The following is a 21,057-nucleotide window of genomic DNA, read 5'->3' on the forward strand; positions in this document are numbered from 1 at the left end:
AGTGCTGTAAAAATCTGCATGGATTTTTTCGACGCGTCCCAGCTCTGCAGGAAAGAGACAGAAAGACGAGGCCTACAACTCGGCAGCACGTACGTGCCAAATGACATGGAAGTGTGCAAAAGAAGAAGAAGAAGAAGAAGAAGAAGAGGAAGAAGAGGAAGAAGAAGAAGAAGAAGAAGATGATGATGATGATGATGATGATGATGATGATTGATGATGATGATGATGATGTGATGATGATGATGATGATGATGATGATGATGAAGAAGAAGTAGTAGCAGTAGTTGTAGTAGTAGTAGCAGTCGTCATAGTGGTAGAAAAAGGATAAAAAGCAACGTAGAAAGTGAGAACAAAGCCCCCAAATATGATATGTTGCAGTATATTGATAAATTTGAAAAATTCCCTTTTTTACCCGATATATTTCTTCTTTGATTTTCAGAATTTTCTCCTTTTTTTTGTTCTTTTTCTTTACTTTTCTATTTCTTTTTCTTTTTTCGTTTTTACAATGCAAAGCCCAATTTTCGAACATTAACGATATCGAGAAATTTTTCATAAACTTACTTTTAAACAAAATTAAATTGTAATATTATAATAGAACGAAACGGTCGGTAAGTGAACGTGTTGATTTTTTTTTTTAAGAGACCTGTCGTCAACCTATATGTCTTCGGACATTAAAAAAAAAGAGAAAAAAGTACAAAGTTATAAATGCAGTAGGAATATTAATAATTCAAAGCATTATTACATTACGACAAAGCTTATTATGAAGCTTCATTGATTAAGAAAGGATCGATGATTGTTGGATTTAATTATTAATGATGGTATTTGAAATTTACAAAGCATTATAATGTGATTTTAAATGTATTATTTATTTATAAAAAATATTCTGCAAAATTATTTAATGAACAACAAACAAAAAAACCATCTTTTTGTTTTGTTTAAGCAATTGATTTAATGTCAGTTTTATACACACAAGGATTTTCTGACGTCAGTTATGACGAATGACGGGAAAAGTCTTCTGATATTTGAAAAATGTCTTGTCAATTTGAAAATTTGTTTCGCATCGTTTAACTCGCATCCGTATTCTTTAAATGCCAGATTAATAGTTAATCCAAGGTAAAAATGTCGCTGATAAAGACCTTTTCTAAGATGTACTAAAGATAAACTAAAATGTATATCATATAAATTAGTTTTATATAGTTCTTAAGGCTCGATAAGCTTCCTACTCTTATAGAAAATGTAAATATAAATGGAAATGCAAATGCACGTGTTCATGCGACGATGTAAAATACAGAAAACCATTCGTTATAGAGATCGGCAGAGCAGCTCGCAAAGAAAATCCTAAGGCACATGCACAATCGGCATTCTTGATAAAGAAAATATATTCACTTCTTTCAGCAGCGAGTCACGAACGTTATCCGGTCCTCACCATTGTCTGTCTTTCTTGGAAGAAGGTGTCAGCTTCATCCTCTTCGCTGATGACTGAACGCTCTATTATTCTTTCTTCATAGCTCGGCTTTCATTCGCGATTTCTCTCATGTTCTCATTCCATCTCTCTCTCTCTCTCTCTCTCTCTCTCTCTCCGTCTCTCTGTCTTTTCTTCGCCAGTTTTCTTTTATTTTTACTTGTTCCTTAATTTTATTATACTTTTTCTTCCTCTTTTTTCTTTCAATATCTTAATAAAATCTCTTATTCAACAAATATTCTTTTGTAGCTTAGCATACACTAGTGTTATTTGTTCATTCTTATCTTTTTATGATTTTCGCCTCAAATATTTACCTTTGCTAAAGTTTTAAATCTTTAGTTTATTCAGTTACTCGCTATGTTTATTAAGATTATATTCATTTTTTTTTATGCATACAATTTTACCTCTGCTCATAATTGTTTTTTTTTTACGAATACTGTGATAATCTCCGGATTCGTAAGAACAAATACATTTTTTTTTTGTTAAACTATTTATCATCAAAGATACTCCAAAATTCGTGGCTAAATAATTGCTTACTATTATTATAGCCTAATATATTTTTTTTTTTTTTTTTTTTTTTTTATGTACTTTTTAGAATAACTTTACTATATATAACGGATTATTTGCAAAACGAAGTTTCTATTCTAGATATCTTATTTTCCTGAATTTATTTACAATAACTTTTATAGTCCATGAATATAACACGTATTATTATTACTTAATAGTCCTAATTCTTTCAAAAACATTTTTTCATCACATTGCTATTATTCGAAAATTATCAAATACCTAAAATTCGTAATATTAACAATACTTGTTTTGTTTTTTCTTTCAAATTCTATTTATGATTTTTAATTCAATTTTTTTACTCCAAGTCATGCGTTATATATCTATACTCCATCGATACTCTATTTCTCTTTAATTGTGCCATATTCGGCTCTTGTGCTTTTGTTGTTCGTACATGCTGGCGCGGTTTGGCCTGGACTTTCAATGCCCCATCTTTCCGTTGGTACACACATGAATAATACTCCCAGATTCCTCTGTATTCCAGTTGAATCTTTCTTGTATATTTGTCTTATCAATTACCTCAGCAATAGAGCAATTTTCTATTACTTGCGAGAATCGAAATTTCATCTCAGTTTCTTTATTTTCTCATTTCTATTTACGATTTCACATTTACCGCTTCAATGAAAATGCGTTTCTACCTTTTGGTTCTTCTTAATCAGTTTTTCATTTCTAAAATTAGGATATATCATTAATACCATTCCCTGCTTTTCATTAATGAGCTAATTTTCTTAACTTTCGCTTCTCTTTTGTTCATCATACATTTACTTTTCGGATTCTGTTTTCAGTTTCTCAACTGTTGCAAAGTTTATTGTGCAACGGGCAGCTATTGTTTGCCAACCTGACATTGCAATTTTCCAATAAATCTTACTATGGTGCGTAGTTTATAAACGACTAGATTACTAACCAAACGAAATTATAGACTTTGATGCTTTTAGTTTTTTGGTACTTTCAAAACGTTTCTATTCTGAGTGCTGTAACGTCCATCTTCCTTCGGGTAATCTTAACGATGTTTACAAATTTAGGTTTTGTACTCAGACTCCATGACAACCTATTACCTTTTATCTCTAATCGTGATGATTTAAATTAGCTAAAAATTCGGCAAAAAAAATCTATACTAATTAATTAATTTATTGCGTTCTTCTTATAAATGTTACACTAATCTTTATGTTTGATTGAAGCAGACGAGTCGAAAATATATGAAAAAGAGTATATAGACATTTTCTTAAAGTATTTATTGTAGTATCGATTAGTGCGATGTGCACAGCGTATTTCTTATTGTTACAATGCTATTATTATTCTATTATCCCTTCATTAGTACATGATTACAAATACTTAAATACAATAGTAGCGTTCACGACTTCACGATTACAAATATTCAAACAGTCTAGCTTATTTAACATAATATAACAGTCTAGCCTATCCAAAAATTCATTTTTGGACAATGAGTGAAGGTAACTTAAAACGACTTTAATAAGAAAGTGTTTTAAAAAGGCTTCATAAAAAGTTTACGGTTGCGTTTTTCTTTTCTTGTCAGTAGAATACTAACTTTTAAGCATTATTGTGTAAGAAAATCTATTGACGGCTTGGTGCAACAAGTCACAGACGGCATCAGAATTCTTCTGTAACTTTCACATTACCAGAAAATATCGGCGACTTTTCCGATGGATAAGCTCGCTTTTGTTCCCCTTAATATTTATCTTCTCTTAACTGTTCTTCGTCATTATCTATGAGCCTTTCTATTTATTATAATTATATTAAATATAGAAAATTATTTCCATAAATATAATTTTATTCATTATTCGTTGTGTTGAGTCACAGGATATCTACACCGTTCACCTACAAAATGTCAAATAGAAATAAATTTTACGATGTTTCTCCTTCAGGTATGACTTTTTGTTCTACTTCTCACTTCTATTCTCATTCCATTTTGTTTACTTTTATTTTTTTTATTTAAATATCTTATTTATATATCTTTTATATAGAAATTAATGCCAATTCAATTTAATTATTGCTTAAATGTTTCTTGTCTGCATCATTGCAGAAGTTTACCTTGAATAGGACATTGAAGTTTGATATAATGGTTGTTTCCATACTTATGAATTACATTTTTTTTTTTTTTTTACTAACTATATCTATTTCTTTATTCTTACACTATTCCCTCTTTGTCAACCTATATCATTGTTTCAGCAGTTCTTTAGTTGGAAACATTGCCGATAGTCGGCTTTCGAATGTATTCTGTCCTCGCCTATAATATATCTTTGCCATCGCGACTCTATACTTTACTTCTATCGTCAATAGCATCATCTCTCCCCGTGTTTCTATTGTCATGAACTCTATTTAGTTTGGAGAATATATACAACTTCTCCCTCGTAGTGAATATCTATAAGGTATGTTATTTTCTTTTGTCACGATTCACTATATCGCTTTCAATAATTTAATACTTTTCATGAACCAACCGACTGGAATTCCTCATACGCTTATGATCAGTAGATGCAATGCCTGGTATAGTATATTATTATTATTATTATGAGGTTTTTTTTTTCGTTAAGTGTACATGCAAGCTCGAGCACAATGTGTATGTATGAACTTCTGTCATTATATAAATAGAGCAATGTAAATATTTAACTCCGATACAGGTATTGTAATGTCGAGTTGCATTCAGTTCCATAAAATCATATTGCTATATTATTGATTAATTACTTAACAAACATTGTTCCACACCAATATGCTGCTTCAATAAAGTATTTTATTGTAAATTTATTTTCAAAATTTGTATATTAATTAATTTGAAATTCATAAATACATATATATATAATTATATTACATGAGCTTATAAATGTTGATATTAGCATAATTGCTTGGTTCTATTATTGTATAAATAGAAAAAATAAAAAAAAAATAAAAAAAAAAAAAAAAATAGGTCGGTAAATCGATGGGATAAATAAATAGTCAGTTTTTCGTTTATCTTTGCGCGATTGACAACCGTAATTGTCTAATATGTTTCATAAACTAGATTGCCATGCCCTATATTGAATACTTTTCCATGTACATTTGGGCTCCTCATTAGGTTTCACAAACCTGTCTTTCACTTTGTATGTATTTTTCAAATAGGCGATTAGTTACACAATGTGCCACTTCAATATTTATAATCGATTTTCAATTTACAATGTTGATTAACCAATTACACGTAATTAATACTAACTTTCATTTTAATAAATCGTAATTTTTAAATTTTGTTTAAATAGTCCATTTGTTTTCGTCAATTATGATGATAATTGGAGCTATGGAAAATGTTTTTGACTTCATAATTATGATAATTATTAGAAACGATTTGTTTCTAAGGATTGCTACAATATATTAATGAGTATGTTTACTTAAACTAAATTGTCCTAAATAAATTTCTAATTCAAATAATTCGATAAGTTCTGGCGAAAATGTGCTGAGTAAAGTCAACTTAAAGAATTTTTAGAAAGATCGTCAATAATTTACTTTACAAAATCATTTTAATATTAATTTAATATTAATCTTCGGTAATATAGTTGAATATAATTAATAGTTAATAAAGAATTGAATTATAATAAAGTTTTTGTAATATAGTTTAAAAAATGAAATAATAGTTGAAAAAAATTTAAAACAATTCCACTGTTCATTTTTGACTTTATGAAAATATTTTATATAATTGAAATATAAAATATTCAAAACTCTATTGTATACAATTCATAAAGGTAAAAAGGTAGATAACAGAATTTAGTACATTTGTCATACAGAGAGATAATTATTTTAATAGTGAAGAAAATTTTCAATAAAAAAGTTAAAATAAACAGCTACTTTTGAAATAGAGTATAAAAGCGGAAAAGAGGGAGAAAAAAAGAGAATATCGTGAGAAAGAGAGGGATAGTGGGGACGGAGATAGAGATAGATAGATAGATAGATAGAGAGAGAGAGAGAGAGAGAGAGAGAGAGAGAGAGAGAGAGAGAGAGAGAGAGAGAGAGAGAGAGAGAGAGAGAGAGAGAGAGAGAGAGAGAGAGAGAGAGAGAGAGAGAGATATATATATATATATATATATATATATAGAGAGAGAGAGAGAGAGATAGAGAGAGAGAGAGAGTGAAAAAGTATGTAGAGTGGAGAGCGAATGAAAATTGGCATAGAAAACAAGTCATTTTCAGTGTAAAATGTGGAATATATTCCGCAGGTACAATGAGTTGTGAATCAGTGCGGAAGTCGTGTTCTGTTGGGAGCCGCGATTCATTTCCCGTTGAACCGCTGTAGCTTCCATCGTTAAAGAGAGAAAGAGCGCAACACATAGAGAAAAAGAGAAAGTGAGTGACAAAGCGAGGTTGCGGGATACTGAGGGCTCTGGAAGAGGAGGAGACATGACGCTATCACTGGTTGATCAAGTGAGTCACTGCACGTTTCTCAGGCAAATGGGATCAATTCGAAACAAGAACAAAAATTATGCGTTCGCATGACAATTTTGCAGGATAGCCGAGTGTACATTGACTTCCGAGGGTCATCCCTATATTGGCTCACGATGCGAACGCTTACAACTTTTTTAACTTGCGACGAAATATCCGACTCTAAGAGCATTGGCTCTTGTTCTCTCTCTTTAAATGGCTATAGTTTTCTTTCTCACGGAAATCCGATTCGCAAGCGATCTATTCTTCCATCGGTAAGCTCTAAACTATCAGGCATCAAATATCACTATGTATGTATAGTGGCAAACGAATGGTTGACTTATATTATCCGGGTTCTTGGCTTTTTGCCTCCCTTAAACTGGGAGCGCCCGTATGCAATATATATATATATATATATATATATATATATATATATATATATAGACTGTGTAGCTCGATTTGCAGACGTCTCTCTCTACGCGGAGCCATCTTGGAAAATTCACGCAATTCCACAAAGATCCCAAGGACGATCCTCTGCTCCTTTGCTTGCACTATTTTTTTTAGTGCAAAATGCTCGACTTCTCGTACGATTTTAATCACACAATTTTTTTGCTTAAATAACTTAAATAACTTATACTTTGTCGCAAAATTTATAAACATTTCATAAATAAATACATAAAATATGAAAGTAAATACTGCAAACAATAAGTGTATTACTATTTACAGTAATAATAAGGTAACAATTAAAGATGGAACAGAGGGAAAAGTTATTAATTATTAGCTACAATTAAATAAATTCTTGCTGAAGTTATTTTAAAGAATATTGTAGCTAATACAGTAGATTTCAAGTTACTAACCTTTCGTCTAATATTTATTCAATTCTCAATTGAATAAAATTTGTTAATTGTTTATTAATACTGTTCAAGGGAAATCAAGTATAGACATGATTATATTTAATAAAATTTTATTATGCAATTATTTCGATTAAAATATCAATATATAATATTTTAATTACAACAAATTTATAATTATAATATTTATATTTGACTCATTGTATTATTTTAAACTAAATTTAATCTGGTAAAAAATATAAATAATCTATGAGATATATTTTTTTTTCAAAATTTTAAGTCTTGTAAGTTTTCATTCCGAATTAATTTGAAGAGTTCTATATTCTGAAATAATTGTTAAATTATGTATATTTTAAATGATTATTATCATACGGTGGTTACAGCTTCTGTTTTGTAATTATTTATAAGAATTCAAAGATAAACGTAAATTACTGCAATATAAAAATGTAAGATAATGTATAGATACGAGCATGTACGGAATACAAATAATGTGGTATTAGGAAGATAAATGGTTGAATAGATATTGGAACAAAGGTAGAGAATATAAAAAGGAAGAGAGAGAGAGAGAGAGAGGGAGGTAGAAGTATGGAAAAAAGAATGCATGCAAAAAGGTAGCGAGTGTTATCTCCCGTCTAAGCTGTGAGTAAGAGTTAAAGATGTAGTTTTATATGCAAAAAAAAAAAAAATACTAGCAAGAAAAAAATTTTATGTAGTTATTGAGACATTCGATAAAAAAACTCAATATTATAAGGATTTCCGTAATTAAAGGAGTAACTGAATATCAATTAGATTTCAGTATAAAGTAAAAGAACGTTTAAAGAGAAAAATGATAGTAAAAAGTCATTTTCAAGTAAAAAAAGTAAATAAAACTTTGAGATGTAAAGTACCGTATATATGAGGATACTTTATATTTACGTTTTACAATTATGGCGTTACTTTTTATTCTTACAGTAAAAGATTCACGCAATTTTGTAATAGCTCATTTATAGCTTTTCTATACATACATACATGCATATACACACATACACGCGCACGGGCGACTATTCATTCTTTATTTAACCTTCCTTTTTCTGTCTGTCTATCTATCTGTCTGTCTGCTGTTTGTCTCTCTCTCTCTCTCTCTCTCTCTCTCTCACTCTATCTATCTCTGACGGCTAGTTATCGTCAATTCATCAAAATATACTCGGGAGACATATTTTATAGTCAGCCAAATATGAAAAATTATCTCCCAACTTTATTCTGCGTATGAATTTACTTAGGCGCTTGATCACTACATAAATAAAAGAGTTTCTTAATTTTCTACGTGAAAGGATTTTTTACCTCGTAGAGCTTTTAAGCAATAAATGGTGGGGGCAGATGTCAACTGTCACGACAATGGACGCGCTCTAAGCTGTGTATTAAGTGGTCTTGTCTATGGATACACACACGTGCATATATATATATATATATATATGTATATATATTTACGGAAATTGAAAGTTTTTCACTCCAACGCCGTGCAAAATTTGTCAAAAAGCAGTTGAACTACACTACTGGACTAACGGAAATCGCGCGCATACTGGATAGATTTCTTTATTTGCCCAGAGCGGAGTAAGTGCAAACGAGATGGAAAAACGTTTACCGCTTTTTATTATATATGCACGTGTGCATTGTATATTACAAGTTTCTTAAAGTTCGATCAAAGTATAAAGAGTGATAAATGATTTCCGAATCTCCACGTGCACATTCATCTCCATGTACCTTAACGTTGCTAGCCGGAATTTTCTATTCGCTCATGCCAGAAAGTAATAAAAATTATGTTGATTTGAGGATAAAGTTTGATTGTTCCGCTATTTCTCCATATTGTATACGATTTCTATACGTAGCTTTTGTCGCTTGCAATCGCCATGTTCGCGAAACGCATAGAAGCTTCTCGCTGATTTTCCGTTTTGACAATGATCGTTTATACTACTGTTAACATTATCGTAAATTTACGAAAGTCTACGAAATTTCGAAAGAGATAGAATAATGAAAGCGGATGTGAGTGTGTACGCGTGTGTGTGTGTGAGAGAAAGAGAGAGAGAGAGAGAGAGAGAGAGAGAGAAGACGGAGAGTTTGGCAAAATATGGCGTTGAATAGATTGGGAAAAGAGATATAAGTTGGCATCGGACTGTACTGATTTGTAGTCTCAATGTGAAATTGTGCTTCTACGTGCATTTATAAACGGTAATAGAATCGAAAATTTCTTTACTCGTGAAATCATATTTTACAAAGTCGCGTATTCTCGACGAGTTTCTAATTAACACGAATTTAGCCGCTCCAAATTTCACTAACCTCTAATTTCCAAATAGCTTTATTATATCTTAACTAACTTGTAATCACTGCTTTATGATGATTAATAGTCGACTGTCTCACTTGGACTGTTTACGAGTGTTCTTTTTTTTTTTTACTGCATAAATAAAATACTTTTAAGTTATACGTACGTATAAAGGATGTTCTGTTTAAACAAGACAAAAACTAAAAGGAAAATGTCAGTTAATTAACGCCAGAGTACAGATTCGTGTAAAACTTTGTATAAATTGACTAAAATGCGGAAATTAGCATAAGATTTATATAACACACGGAGTAGGTAGTTAATTAACGGCCCATACGTTTGGATGGAAGTTATTATTAAAATTGATCAAAAATATACGATCAATCAAGAAAAGCAGGGGGAAAATGTAAATGCACAACACATGCTATAATTCTGTCTGACTGTAAGAAAAATGTTTAATTTCGCGATCCAGTCAACGGCTGGTCAGACGGAACGTCAGCAGCAGCTGTACCGGCTATATATCGTTGCTACCTAGCAAAATGAGACTTTATGAATGAAGTATGTATATTACATGCAGTCCACCTTGAAATTCGGCTTTTCAAAGATGTTTACATAAATTTCCCATCTAATTGTGAGTCGTAGCCTGTAATTTGACGGAATTATTTATTTATGCACATTCTTCATATATGCTACTTATTGCTAATTAGTAGGAGTTTAATCACGTGTTTTTGCTGCTGTGCGAATCCATTAGAATTGGAGATTAATAAAGCGATAATCAAGAACAGAGCGTGCGTTGTTGGAGTGAAATGTTAATTACGCTGAGAAATTATTGGGTCGCCCGTTGGGAGGTAGGCGGCAAGTTGGCAAACATTTTTCGTTTTTATCTCATAATCGAGTGAGAGTTTGCCGATTGGAGTAAGGGCTAAAGTTATACTTCCAAGCTCGAGTCTTGGAGATGCAGTAGGTAGGTGTTGGCAGAGGAGGAGGAGGAGGAGGAGGAGGCGATGGAAGGGACGCGTGTCACGCGTAAAAATCGTTCGAACGAAGCCAATTGTTATCCGCAAATGCTTAAAGAGCGCATTGGTGGTTATGTTGGCCATGTGGTGGCGCAGCGTTGGCGTTTGGAAAAAGTGCAGTCGTCGTTAATACAAATTGCCGAAGGGTCGTTGTTGGAGCGCGAGCGAGCGAGCACTCGAGCGTTTGAGCCTCGTCGGTCGGCCATTATCTCCATCCGTTAATGACGTTCACTATTTTTTGCCTCGTGCAAAGAAGTGTTCGTTAACGGTGGAATAACGGTGAGGCGAGAAAGTAAAAAAATAATAAATAAATAAAAAAAAAAAAAAAAAAAGGAAGAAAATGGAAAAATACGGGAGAAAGATGAAAAGCCATTCATATTCGTTGGCTTGGAGTTCGGCATAGAGTAATTGTTTGTCGCGCAAAAGAAAAGCACAAAAATATCCGATCGCCGGGGAAGGAGTTCAAGCGTTATTTAAAACGCGAGATATGTGGGCCACGACGCTGTACGTCAACGTACGGATGGATACGTCTTATACCCACCATATCCATCTCTTTTCTCACTGTCGGCCGATCTCTTTCATCATCCTTTTCTATTTCTTTCTCGCTAGATTTTGGCTTAGAGCGGAGGCTATTGGTTCTCTGAATGATGTATTTTGAGTTCCACGATCGTAGAGTAGTTGGCCTTGCGACGAGCACGTAATGTATTTCCCTCCCTTATTTTTGAGCATCTCTATTCGTCATAAGAGGTGCACTTTTGCACCACGTGCTACGTGAAGTTTGTCATTTTATGAAAAATGACTGGGATCATTGTTATTGCCGTTCGGTTCGTTCGACTATTATTATCAAAGTGTTTTTCAAGCGTGCGAATTGATCAATAATTGATTCAATCAACGGCTGTAATAAATCTTAATGATACACTTTAACGATAAACGCTATTGTACGTAGGCTGTATATCGTTACTTATGTTTTGACATTTACTGTCGCAAACTCATAAATAAAAGGAGTTAAGCGATGAAGAGTTTACTTTCCGAGCTATATAAATTTCATTTAAATATAAAATATTATGTATAAGCCTAACATAAAGCCGATATTGTTTTACCCCAAATAAATTTCAATGATTCACTTTTGCTTTACTTCTACTATTTCGCTCTCACGCGTTCTCTCTCTCTCTCTCTCTCTCTCTCTCTCTCTCACTCTCTCTCTCACTCTCTCTCTCTCTCACTCGCTCGCTCAAGGTCATATTACGACATTTTTCACTCACAAGTAACTAGCACATATCAGAGATATTAAACTTCTAATTTTCTAATTAATTATTGTTAAACACCGGTGGAGAATTTTTCTAAAAGTAACCCCTACCAAAGTTCTTTGTTAAGCTTTTGTTATTATGGCGGAGATTAAGCGAAAGCACAAAGCCAACTAAAATCTAATGAATGGATTAGTGTTGAAACGATATGGACGAGAGATGAAGCGCATGCAGTTGTTAGCCACTTACTTACCCCAACACCGACATAATTCCAGTCTTTATAGTAAATGGACATAAAATATCTTATGCTTAAATTACTAATAGAATAAGGCTAAGAATAATTCTATATCGTTCCGACCAATCGTTACATTTCTTCATTATAATATAAACGAATACATATTACTAACATTATTTATCTCGAAAGCTTCTCCTTTTAATCTCGAGGTCGCATTATACTTTATATGTAATATTTGCAAAATTCTTAGGCCAATGTCTAGTTCAAAGTATAGCTGGGGACACTCGCATTAACAATTCCCACAGAATAACTGGAGCATCGATCGAATGAAGGAGTTCGGGCGCGTCATTGTAGAGACGAAACGAGGAATACGAGAAGAAGTTGATGAAAGAAACGCGTGGATTTGGCGAGCCCTAACATAATTCGAGTGTATACGGCTTGCAATACGTCAGTCGGCACAATTTTTGTCCGCACCGGCGATAACTTCCCAACATACTGCCCTGTTTACTAATTCCTTATGGACAGCCTCTCTCGACTTGGCATTTATTAAGTGATCTCGCACCTCCATTATCGAGCGGCAACATGCGCATACACAGTGGCTTCCTTTTAAAAAATGAATTTTCAAGAGGAGTCGATTTCTCGGCCGCGCGGCTCAATGAACGACGGACTCGTCGAGCGCTGGCGCGTCGTCTATATCGGGAGGCCATTGTACGTATATTTTAAGCATCGCTCATTGTGATGCACCGACGGCCCTCTCTCCTCGATCACTCCTCTTCTCTAGCTGCCCGCCCTTACTTATTTATTCATTAATATTTTACTTCTTTGAATATTTTACATTATCTGCGAGGCGCTGGATGCTCATGTTTTACGATATGCTTTTGGAGGGAAAGCTGAATGCCGTGTTTTATTGCGCCTTACCGGCTTGCATTGGACGTAATTTTAGGTTGAAATTAAGCGGCGGCCTTTCCTTTACTTTCTTCTTTCTTTTTTCGTTCTTTTTTTATACCATACAACACGCCAATCTTAATGCTAAAAGCAAATATGATTTTCTTGTAAGAGAAAAGAGCGTAGTAGTGGCTTTATCCTTGGGCTTTCGCCTACTCGCGCTAACTGGAATTTGTCTCTCCGCAAATATACCCACCCACACGCGTATGAGTGCGGGCGCATAAATTTATATATTCAAAAGGGATATTTCGCCTGGGTAAAGTTGCCGGTATGTGAATATAGATCCGTTCCTATTATTTACTTGAAATTCTTCCGCGAATCCTACGCCTCGTTCATTATTAACAGTGGCAATAAGTTATGCACGATTAATTTAAAATTCATTTATAAAATTATACTTTGTAATCGCAGAATCTAGACAATTATTATGTGTGTTAAAAGAGCAAAAATTAAAAATAAACAAAAGATACAAGGCGTTTTATTATTCGTGAAGCAGTAAATAAAGTTTCCTCAAATAATGCTCAGACATTATAAAGCATGAATTTTAACTTTCATTACAAGTCAAATAAGGTAACTATTCCGGCAATACACTATGTCTGTCCTGCTTCATCCATACGCTTATAATTTGACTTTGCTGAAAGTAGCGTAAAGTATATATCAATTTTACCAGTCAGTTAATGGTAATTGTTTGTAAATTTTCTGAAGTTTGTATTTATTCGCATTTTGCTTACGCAGAGCCCGTCCATCTCCCCCCTTCCCCCCTTCGCCATTCGTGGTCACTACCAATATTTCGAGCTCTCCAGTATATGGGGTTTGAAGGTATCGGTGCACCGCTCGTTTTTGCCTGGAGCGTCGTCACTGTGGAGAGGCAGTAATCTTTATTTCCTGTTCTCGATTATACTCTCATTCGTTTCCCTCTTATTTTCCTTTTTGTCCTTTGAATATAGAGGAGGTTCGCAATGTAGGGACAGAGGCTTGGCGCGCGAATAAAATTAACGAGGCACTTCCTCTACCTCTTACGGTTATTATGTTTGGGCGCTTCTGCTCTTCGCCCAGGAACAGCGGCAGCAATAGTGACAGCATTCATGGACCCTCGGGGTTCGCGAAGCGTCTTCAACCCTCTAGTCGATAGTATCGAGAGAAAAATGAGAAACACACAGAGAGAGAGAGAGAGAGAGAGAGAGAGAGAGAGAGAGAGAGAGAGAGAGAAGTAGTTGAAAGACTCTCTTTTTTTCGTCCTTTTTTCTTTGTTTAAAGCTGCTCTATCCCACCTTGACTACATGCACCACGACTTTCCTTCATTTTCTTTCTTCTTTATTTCGGGATTTTCACGATAATAAAGTTTACCCTGGGCTTAGCGAGGCCGGTCGTATTATGTCGATAATAATTATTCGCGTGATCTAACGAGATTCCAGGAGGATGACCAAAGTCCCTCGATAGCCTGTGTATCGAATGCGCGCCTATCGCTCGTATCTATGCAATATATGCAATTTCATGAATTTTTCAACCTATTATTACAGATATCATTGTCGTGGGCTTGAAATATTTGAATTTTAACAATAATATTTTCATAACACATCGACTTCATTTAGCATTTTTAAATCTTAAAATTAAACGCATAATTTTAAACTTACGGTTATTAATTTTCCAAACAGGAATGCTTAATTAACAAATTCAAGGCAATATTGATAGTTATTAACTTTAATTTTATGAAAAAATTCACAGTAGAATTATATTTCTAAAAGCATTTTACAATTAAAAATTAATTTAATATAATTAAAGTTGTAATTTACATTGTAATGTAGAGGCTAGAATTGAATGTATATGCAATTTTTCAAGGAAAACTAATCACAACGAAATTTAACACAATTATCAAGGTTATATATTTATTTATTAATATTATGTATGTTTTTTTTTTGTACATCAAAAATTTTGTTATCACGTGAGAGGAGTTTAATACTACTTGTTCGGAATTTAACTTCAAGGGCACAAAATGCTTTATAATAATCGTTAGTAATAAAGGATTATTAAAAGTTTCTACATTTATAAATTAGTTATTTGGAATGATTGTGAAAAAGTAATTTTTCTGTTAAAGCAACGCTATTATTCCTAATTAATCTTAATACATAATCATAATTATTTAGCATATTTTATAGCGATATAATTCATATTTATTCCAAATATTTTCCATAATTCTTCGTATTAATTGCAAACGTTTCTCTAAAAATGTCTGATATTACGTAACTCAATAATCTTATATAATATCATTAAGCTAATTAGCCACTTAACCCATGATTTTTAAGTTTACTTTAATAATAATTTATAGTCGGATATAAAATTCGCGAATAAGACAAATCATCACTTGCATCATACAAAAGACTCCATGTACATGTCAAATTCAATATGAGCAGTAATCGAAAAGAAATTTGTATGTTAATGAATAAATATATCGGTCTGCAATTCTTAAATTACCAACTCAAATTCTACCCTTACAATGTACACTTAATATATTATATTACGTACACGTAATCAACTTTAACAATAAATTTTATAAATGACATAAGGTTTAATTTATTCTTTATATCCATTTCTACATTAATTTATAACATTTAATTTTAGTCTAATTATTATTATTATTATTATTATTATTATTATTATTATTATTAATATTATTCGGTATATTTCATTGTGAATGAAAAGTAATCTAACTATGAGAAAATGCAGACATGTGACGTTCATGATTTTCCTTCAAGAGCACATAATGTTGCTTCAACTTCACCTTGCAGTCGAATTCCACTAGAAGATGATAAGGTAGAAATACTATAGTCAACGTTTTTCAAAGAAACTTAGGTATCATGTATTACGAATAACGGTGTCTAATTCCACACATTGCATCGTACTGATTATGATATACGGATAACTAGGAAAATAGTGTTCAGGCCGAGTTGAGCCATATTTGAATATATATATATATATATATTATTATCCATAAAATATTACTGATAAAACAAATAAACGTATTGAAACATAAATTAATTGTACAATAATAATATTAATGATGTACAGGAATATTTTCGATAAAATTTCAAAAATATGAAACGAAGTTATTTTAATGTTTGGCACTTAATATTTTTTATATTTTAACTTTATAATAATGATACCGCGGCTATAACGATAGAAATTATTATTTTAAAAATGACGTGAGGTAAAAAAAGTGATATATTCCAATGTTTTTGCATCGTTCAATTTTATTATATATTTGTAATGGATTTTATTGTAATTAATTTTACAATTTCATAAGAATGTGACAACTAACTTCAATCACATTGGAGATTTATTCAATATGATTATTTACGAAATAATAATAATGAAAGTATTTGAAGAGGTTTGACATAATTCCAAGGAAAACAATAATTTAAAATTTAGAAATCATAAAATTTAATGTTTGAAATTCTAAAAGTGTTCTTTTCAGTATTGGCGTTTGTTGAAGATTGCATAATAATTGTCTGTCCGCAATGTTAAACGAATAAAATCATTAATGATTAATATTGGGCGGTAAAATAATATTTTTAGATAATAACGTGAAACTGGAATTTCAATATTGATTGAAATTTATTACGTTACTACTAGTATGCCAATAATAATATTAAAATAATATAAAAAGAAGTGTGTTGAATGGTGCATCACATTATTTAGTTAACTAGTTCGTAAATAAAAAATACCGAAAAACAACGGTATTAAGTTTGGATCGTTACGTATGTTATGACAAAGTGATCATAGGAAATCATATCATACATTGAAAATGAAAACGCTGATTACATAATAATATTTCAAGTTGTAGGTAGCAACTAAATATTTTAGTTATGAAGAATAATATTTATTAAAGAGAGAGAGAGAGAGAGAGAGAGAGAGAGAGAGAGAAAGAGAGAAAATATCATTATGATAGGCGATAATTATTTTCAGCGTTGGCTTTTTTTTGATAATTAAATCAAATAGTAAATTTTTATAGATACTTTGTTTAAAGAAAAAAAAAAGTATTACCAATTTTTAATCATATTTAATCACGATAATAGTCTATGATTGAAAATCCCCCCCCCCCCCAAATATTAAATAAAAATATAAACTTCATTAATATTTGCATTAATATTGGCAATGAACTGTATTACATTGTTCATTTTATACTTTCATAAATACACATTTAGAAGCATAATATACCAATTATACTGTTATCAGTTAGTAATGTAAATTTTATTTAATTAATTTAATTAAATTCTTTGTCTAGATGATTACGATGTTAAAAGAGGTAAAATAAAGTAAGAGAGGTCTTAATAAAATAGATAAAACGAAATAGAAGATAATAGATGAGTTATGAAATATGCAGCAACCGAACCAGAGGATAAATTTCCCGTCGTAGAAGTTGTCGCACATACGAACGCTGACGTCCGATGGTTGCGGCTTACATATCTATCTTTTTCTTTCTCGTTCACACTCTCTCTCTCTCTCTCTCTCTCTCTCTCTCTCTCTCTCTCCCTCTCTGTGTCTTTCCTTCACCAAGAGAGAAATGTCGAAGAACTTTGGAGAGCGGACCACCCGTCAATCTCAAATCAAGAAAGCTAAACTCCTTCGAATATGCGGATGTTAGCTATTCCATCTCCTAATACCCCCTACCCCCAACCCCCGCTACGACTATTCCCCGCACCAATCTCCGTTCCTTCGCAACTTTGCACATGCTTTCACGAGACATTGACTAGCCTCCCTTCATCGTCACCCCTAAATGTTCGTAGCAATCCGGCGTTCTCTTCCACTCCCTCTCCCCCCTCCCGGCAAGTCCCAAGATTTCTCAAACAAAAAATAGGTGGCCAGAGCGCGGCCTCGGACATACATAATCGAGCCTCTAGTCAGTCTCGACGCCTCAACTGTAGCAGCAGCAGCAGCAGCAGCAGCAACAGCGCCGTAGAAAATCATTCGGGTCGGCGATAAATAACGCGATGCTGTCGCGTTGCGTACGTGCAGTGGCGGCGTCGCTCGGTCGACACTCAAACTTACCAGCGGCATTCACTCTCTAATGCTCAACAGATATATCAGTTTTGAAATTGCGCGCATGCCCTTATGGGACGCCGCCTGATTAAACGACACCCGACGCTTCTCTCCAGCTGGGGAGAAGTGCGCTAATACTCTGTGGACCGGTCCACATATACTTGAGAGGGAGGGTTAAAATTGAGTGTAACGGTATTCAAGTGTTTGACCGACAGTTTATATTTTATTTATACTATTCTATTTAGAGTTGTTGACTGCTGACCGAATATTCTGATTCTCGAGCGCAAAAATAAATTTTCTCTTCAGTTAAAGTTCATCGAGGAAAATGTGCACCACCGCTCTATTTATAATTATTGTCATTCTATTAGCCGATGGGAGGCAACTTTTTGTAATGGACTATTAAGCGTACTCTTCTCCACGTAAAGTGTGTTTCCCGAACATAATTAAGCCAGTGAAACTTTTTCGCCTAGGCGTCTCAGACAGCTATATCTCTCTCTCGCTCTCTCACTCTCTCACTCTCTCGCTCTCTCACTCTCTCACTCAAAGTTTTTGTAAAATCTACGCGGCAAGAAATTGCTACCAGATTTAAACTTGTGCATTTCCTCGGCAATATGTGTAGCTCGCTCTCTATATGTAACCTCTCCCTTGTAAAATAGGAAAAAGTTTTTGTAAAATCTACGCGGCAAGAAATTGCTACCAGATTTAAACTTGTGCATTTCCTCGGCAATATGTGTAGCTCGCTCTCTATATGTAAACTACCATTACAAGGGCGCTTAAAAATTTTTAAACTATCTTTTCTGCCCTCTAGCTCACGATTAAAAAGATTTTGCGCTGTAAAATGTTAACGTAGCCGAGAATTAATCAAATCACGGGATATATATATTTTGCAAGGATTAAGTTTTAAACATTATATAACATAAATTTCAGCGCTTCACTATTTATGCCGCGCGCGCCCACGCACACTGTCTACGTCACATTTGAATACTTTAACATTCAAAAGTGCCTTTGTAGCCTTTGAAAATAGGCCGATATTTTTAATGGGTTTTGATAATTTATGTCAGAGGGAACTTTGAAGAGTCGAGAAATGACTGGCGGAAAAGCTTCTCCGAGACAAGGCGCAACGGCATAATTGCTTCTTGCCTTGTCACATTTACCTATTTTTATTTAAATCACCGAGACGTCGACATTTCGCGCTATCACGCTATTACCACGTTTTAAAAACTTAATGTAGCGCGCTGTATCTGCCTCCCTCACTCCGAGTTTCTCCCGCTCCATCCTCCAAACCCGGGGGAAGTGAAAGGTAAACAGTAAGGAGGGAGGGAGGTATCGATGGCATTAGTAGCGCGAGGCGCGTATTGAAAAGGGCGAGCTCGGGCATGCTAACGATGTCGCGTATAATTACGTCGAAAGTTCGGGCCGCTCCCGGGCGTAATTATCGCTCTCGCGTCTTGAGAATATGCGACCCTCCTCCCCCACACCCCTACCCCCCGTCCCCCCGTCCCCCGTCCCCCGTCACCCGTCCACCGATACCCCATTGGCTTACGCGGTGCCGTTGGAATGGGTGCATTGGAATGGGGGTGTGAGGGGCCGGGGGTGTGAGGGGCCGTGCATTCGACGGAAATACCAACGATGCCCGGCAGCACAAAACCATTGGATAATTGCCGCGGCCGTTAATAGATGCAATAACGTCGCGTAAAATGAATCGCTAAGTCTTGCAATCGCTCGCTCGGATAACTTTTGCAGGATTTCTCGACGAGCGCGCGACGAATGCGGCCCCTTGGTTATGTACGACATGCTATTTTATAATATAACTCGTTAAAGTTCTTCGCGTTTAATGGAGGTTGTCTCCGCATTATTCAGAGCCAAGACTCCATCGCGCTCTGTAATTGCACTAACGGAATCATTAAGTAATAAGGGATCGATATTGGCTTTTGCATTCCACGAGTAATCAATTTGTATTTTGAGCTTTCTATCGCGGAAGTTCAGAGGGAATGCGTTCGCCCCCCCCCCCCACCCCACGCTTCTTCTCAACAGCGCAAATATATATATTTAAAGAAAAAGCATTTACGTATGGAGATAGTTGAATATCACATTGCTGAATTTCAAAATCGAAATCCATTTGGTAATCGATCAAATTTCAAATATATTACAATTCAATATGATATGATAAATGCGTATCGTCGCTCGGTAATAAATAAACTTGAGTGACATTGAGTCAAATTTTAGAAAGTGAAAAATTAGCGATTAGCCGTGACGAAAGTATTCTAATTTTAATAGAATACGTTAAGTGGCGGAAGAAATTTTTTTGATATTATAATTTCTTTATTGGCTGATAATGTCCGATTATACGAGCACAGGGGCTTACCTCACTGCCCATTGTTGCTAATATGATTTATGAAGAAGTTGAAAATACGAGCCTTGCAATTATAATTTTCAGTCGCTTTCGGCGAATAATAAAAAGCCTAATCTATCGTTCGCATTGTATTATCAGCTTGTAAAAAGGCATAAAGTAACTATCGATCGAGCAGTGCCGATAAATCAATCCGCCTCGAGATAGAGGAAACGAGGTAAAACACAGCCCCGTCAGGTATGCTCGAGGTAGAGTGCGGTAACGACGAGATGACTTACCCCGTGGAAAATCTTGATGTTGTGCAGGGCATTCTGGGCGGCGAGGGCAGCCTTTCTCGTGTAAAACGTAACGAAGCAGCATCCTGAAACACAAAGAAGAAGGAGCCTCGTTTATTTAAAGACTTAGCGACTTTGGTTTACGGTGTAGTTGTGTGTGCTCGTGATAGGGAGGTAGGTGGGTGGTACGAGGGCTCAACGTGAACGCTGGTCGAGGGTGGGGATCATCACTGGGATTGGGGATTGTGGGTTGGTGGTATGAGGTAAGGGTTAGGGGGTAGGGGGTAGTGATAGGAGGTGGAGATGGCGATGGGGATGGGGATGGGGATGGGGGGTGGTGGTGGTGGTGTAGTTGATCGAACAACCTTCGACTTGGACGGGGCCGATAGT

General features: G+C 34.3%; 1 protein-coding gene across 11 annotated transcripts in view; it reads right to left on the reverse strand.

Annotated features, from left to right (window-relative positions):
• LOC105363937 (CUGBP Elav-like family member 1) overlaps window positions 1–21,057 on the reverse strand; it is a 418,414-nt gene that overhangs the window by 69,616 nt on the left and 327,741 nt on the right. For all 11 annotated transcript variants that reach the window (XM_011501754.1, XM_011501755.1, XM_011501760.1 and 8 more), the window contains one exon: window positions 20,671–20,753. In XM_011501754.1, coding sequence (XP_011500056.1) covers window positions 20,671–20,753 — 83 coding nt within the window. The remainder of the gene's footprint in view (window positions 1–20,670; window positions 20,754–21,057) is intronic.

The sequence above is a fragment of the Ceratosolen solmsi genome, unplaced genomic scaffold (assembly GCF_000503995.2).
Source record: "Ceratosolen solmsi marchali unplaced genomic scaffold, CerSol_1.0 scaffold23, whole genome shotgun sequence".
Classification (NCBI taxonomy): Eukaryota; Metazoa; Arthropoda; class Insecta; order Hymenoptera; family Agaonidae; genus Ceratosolen; species Ceratosolen solmsi.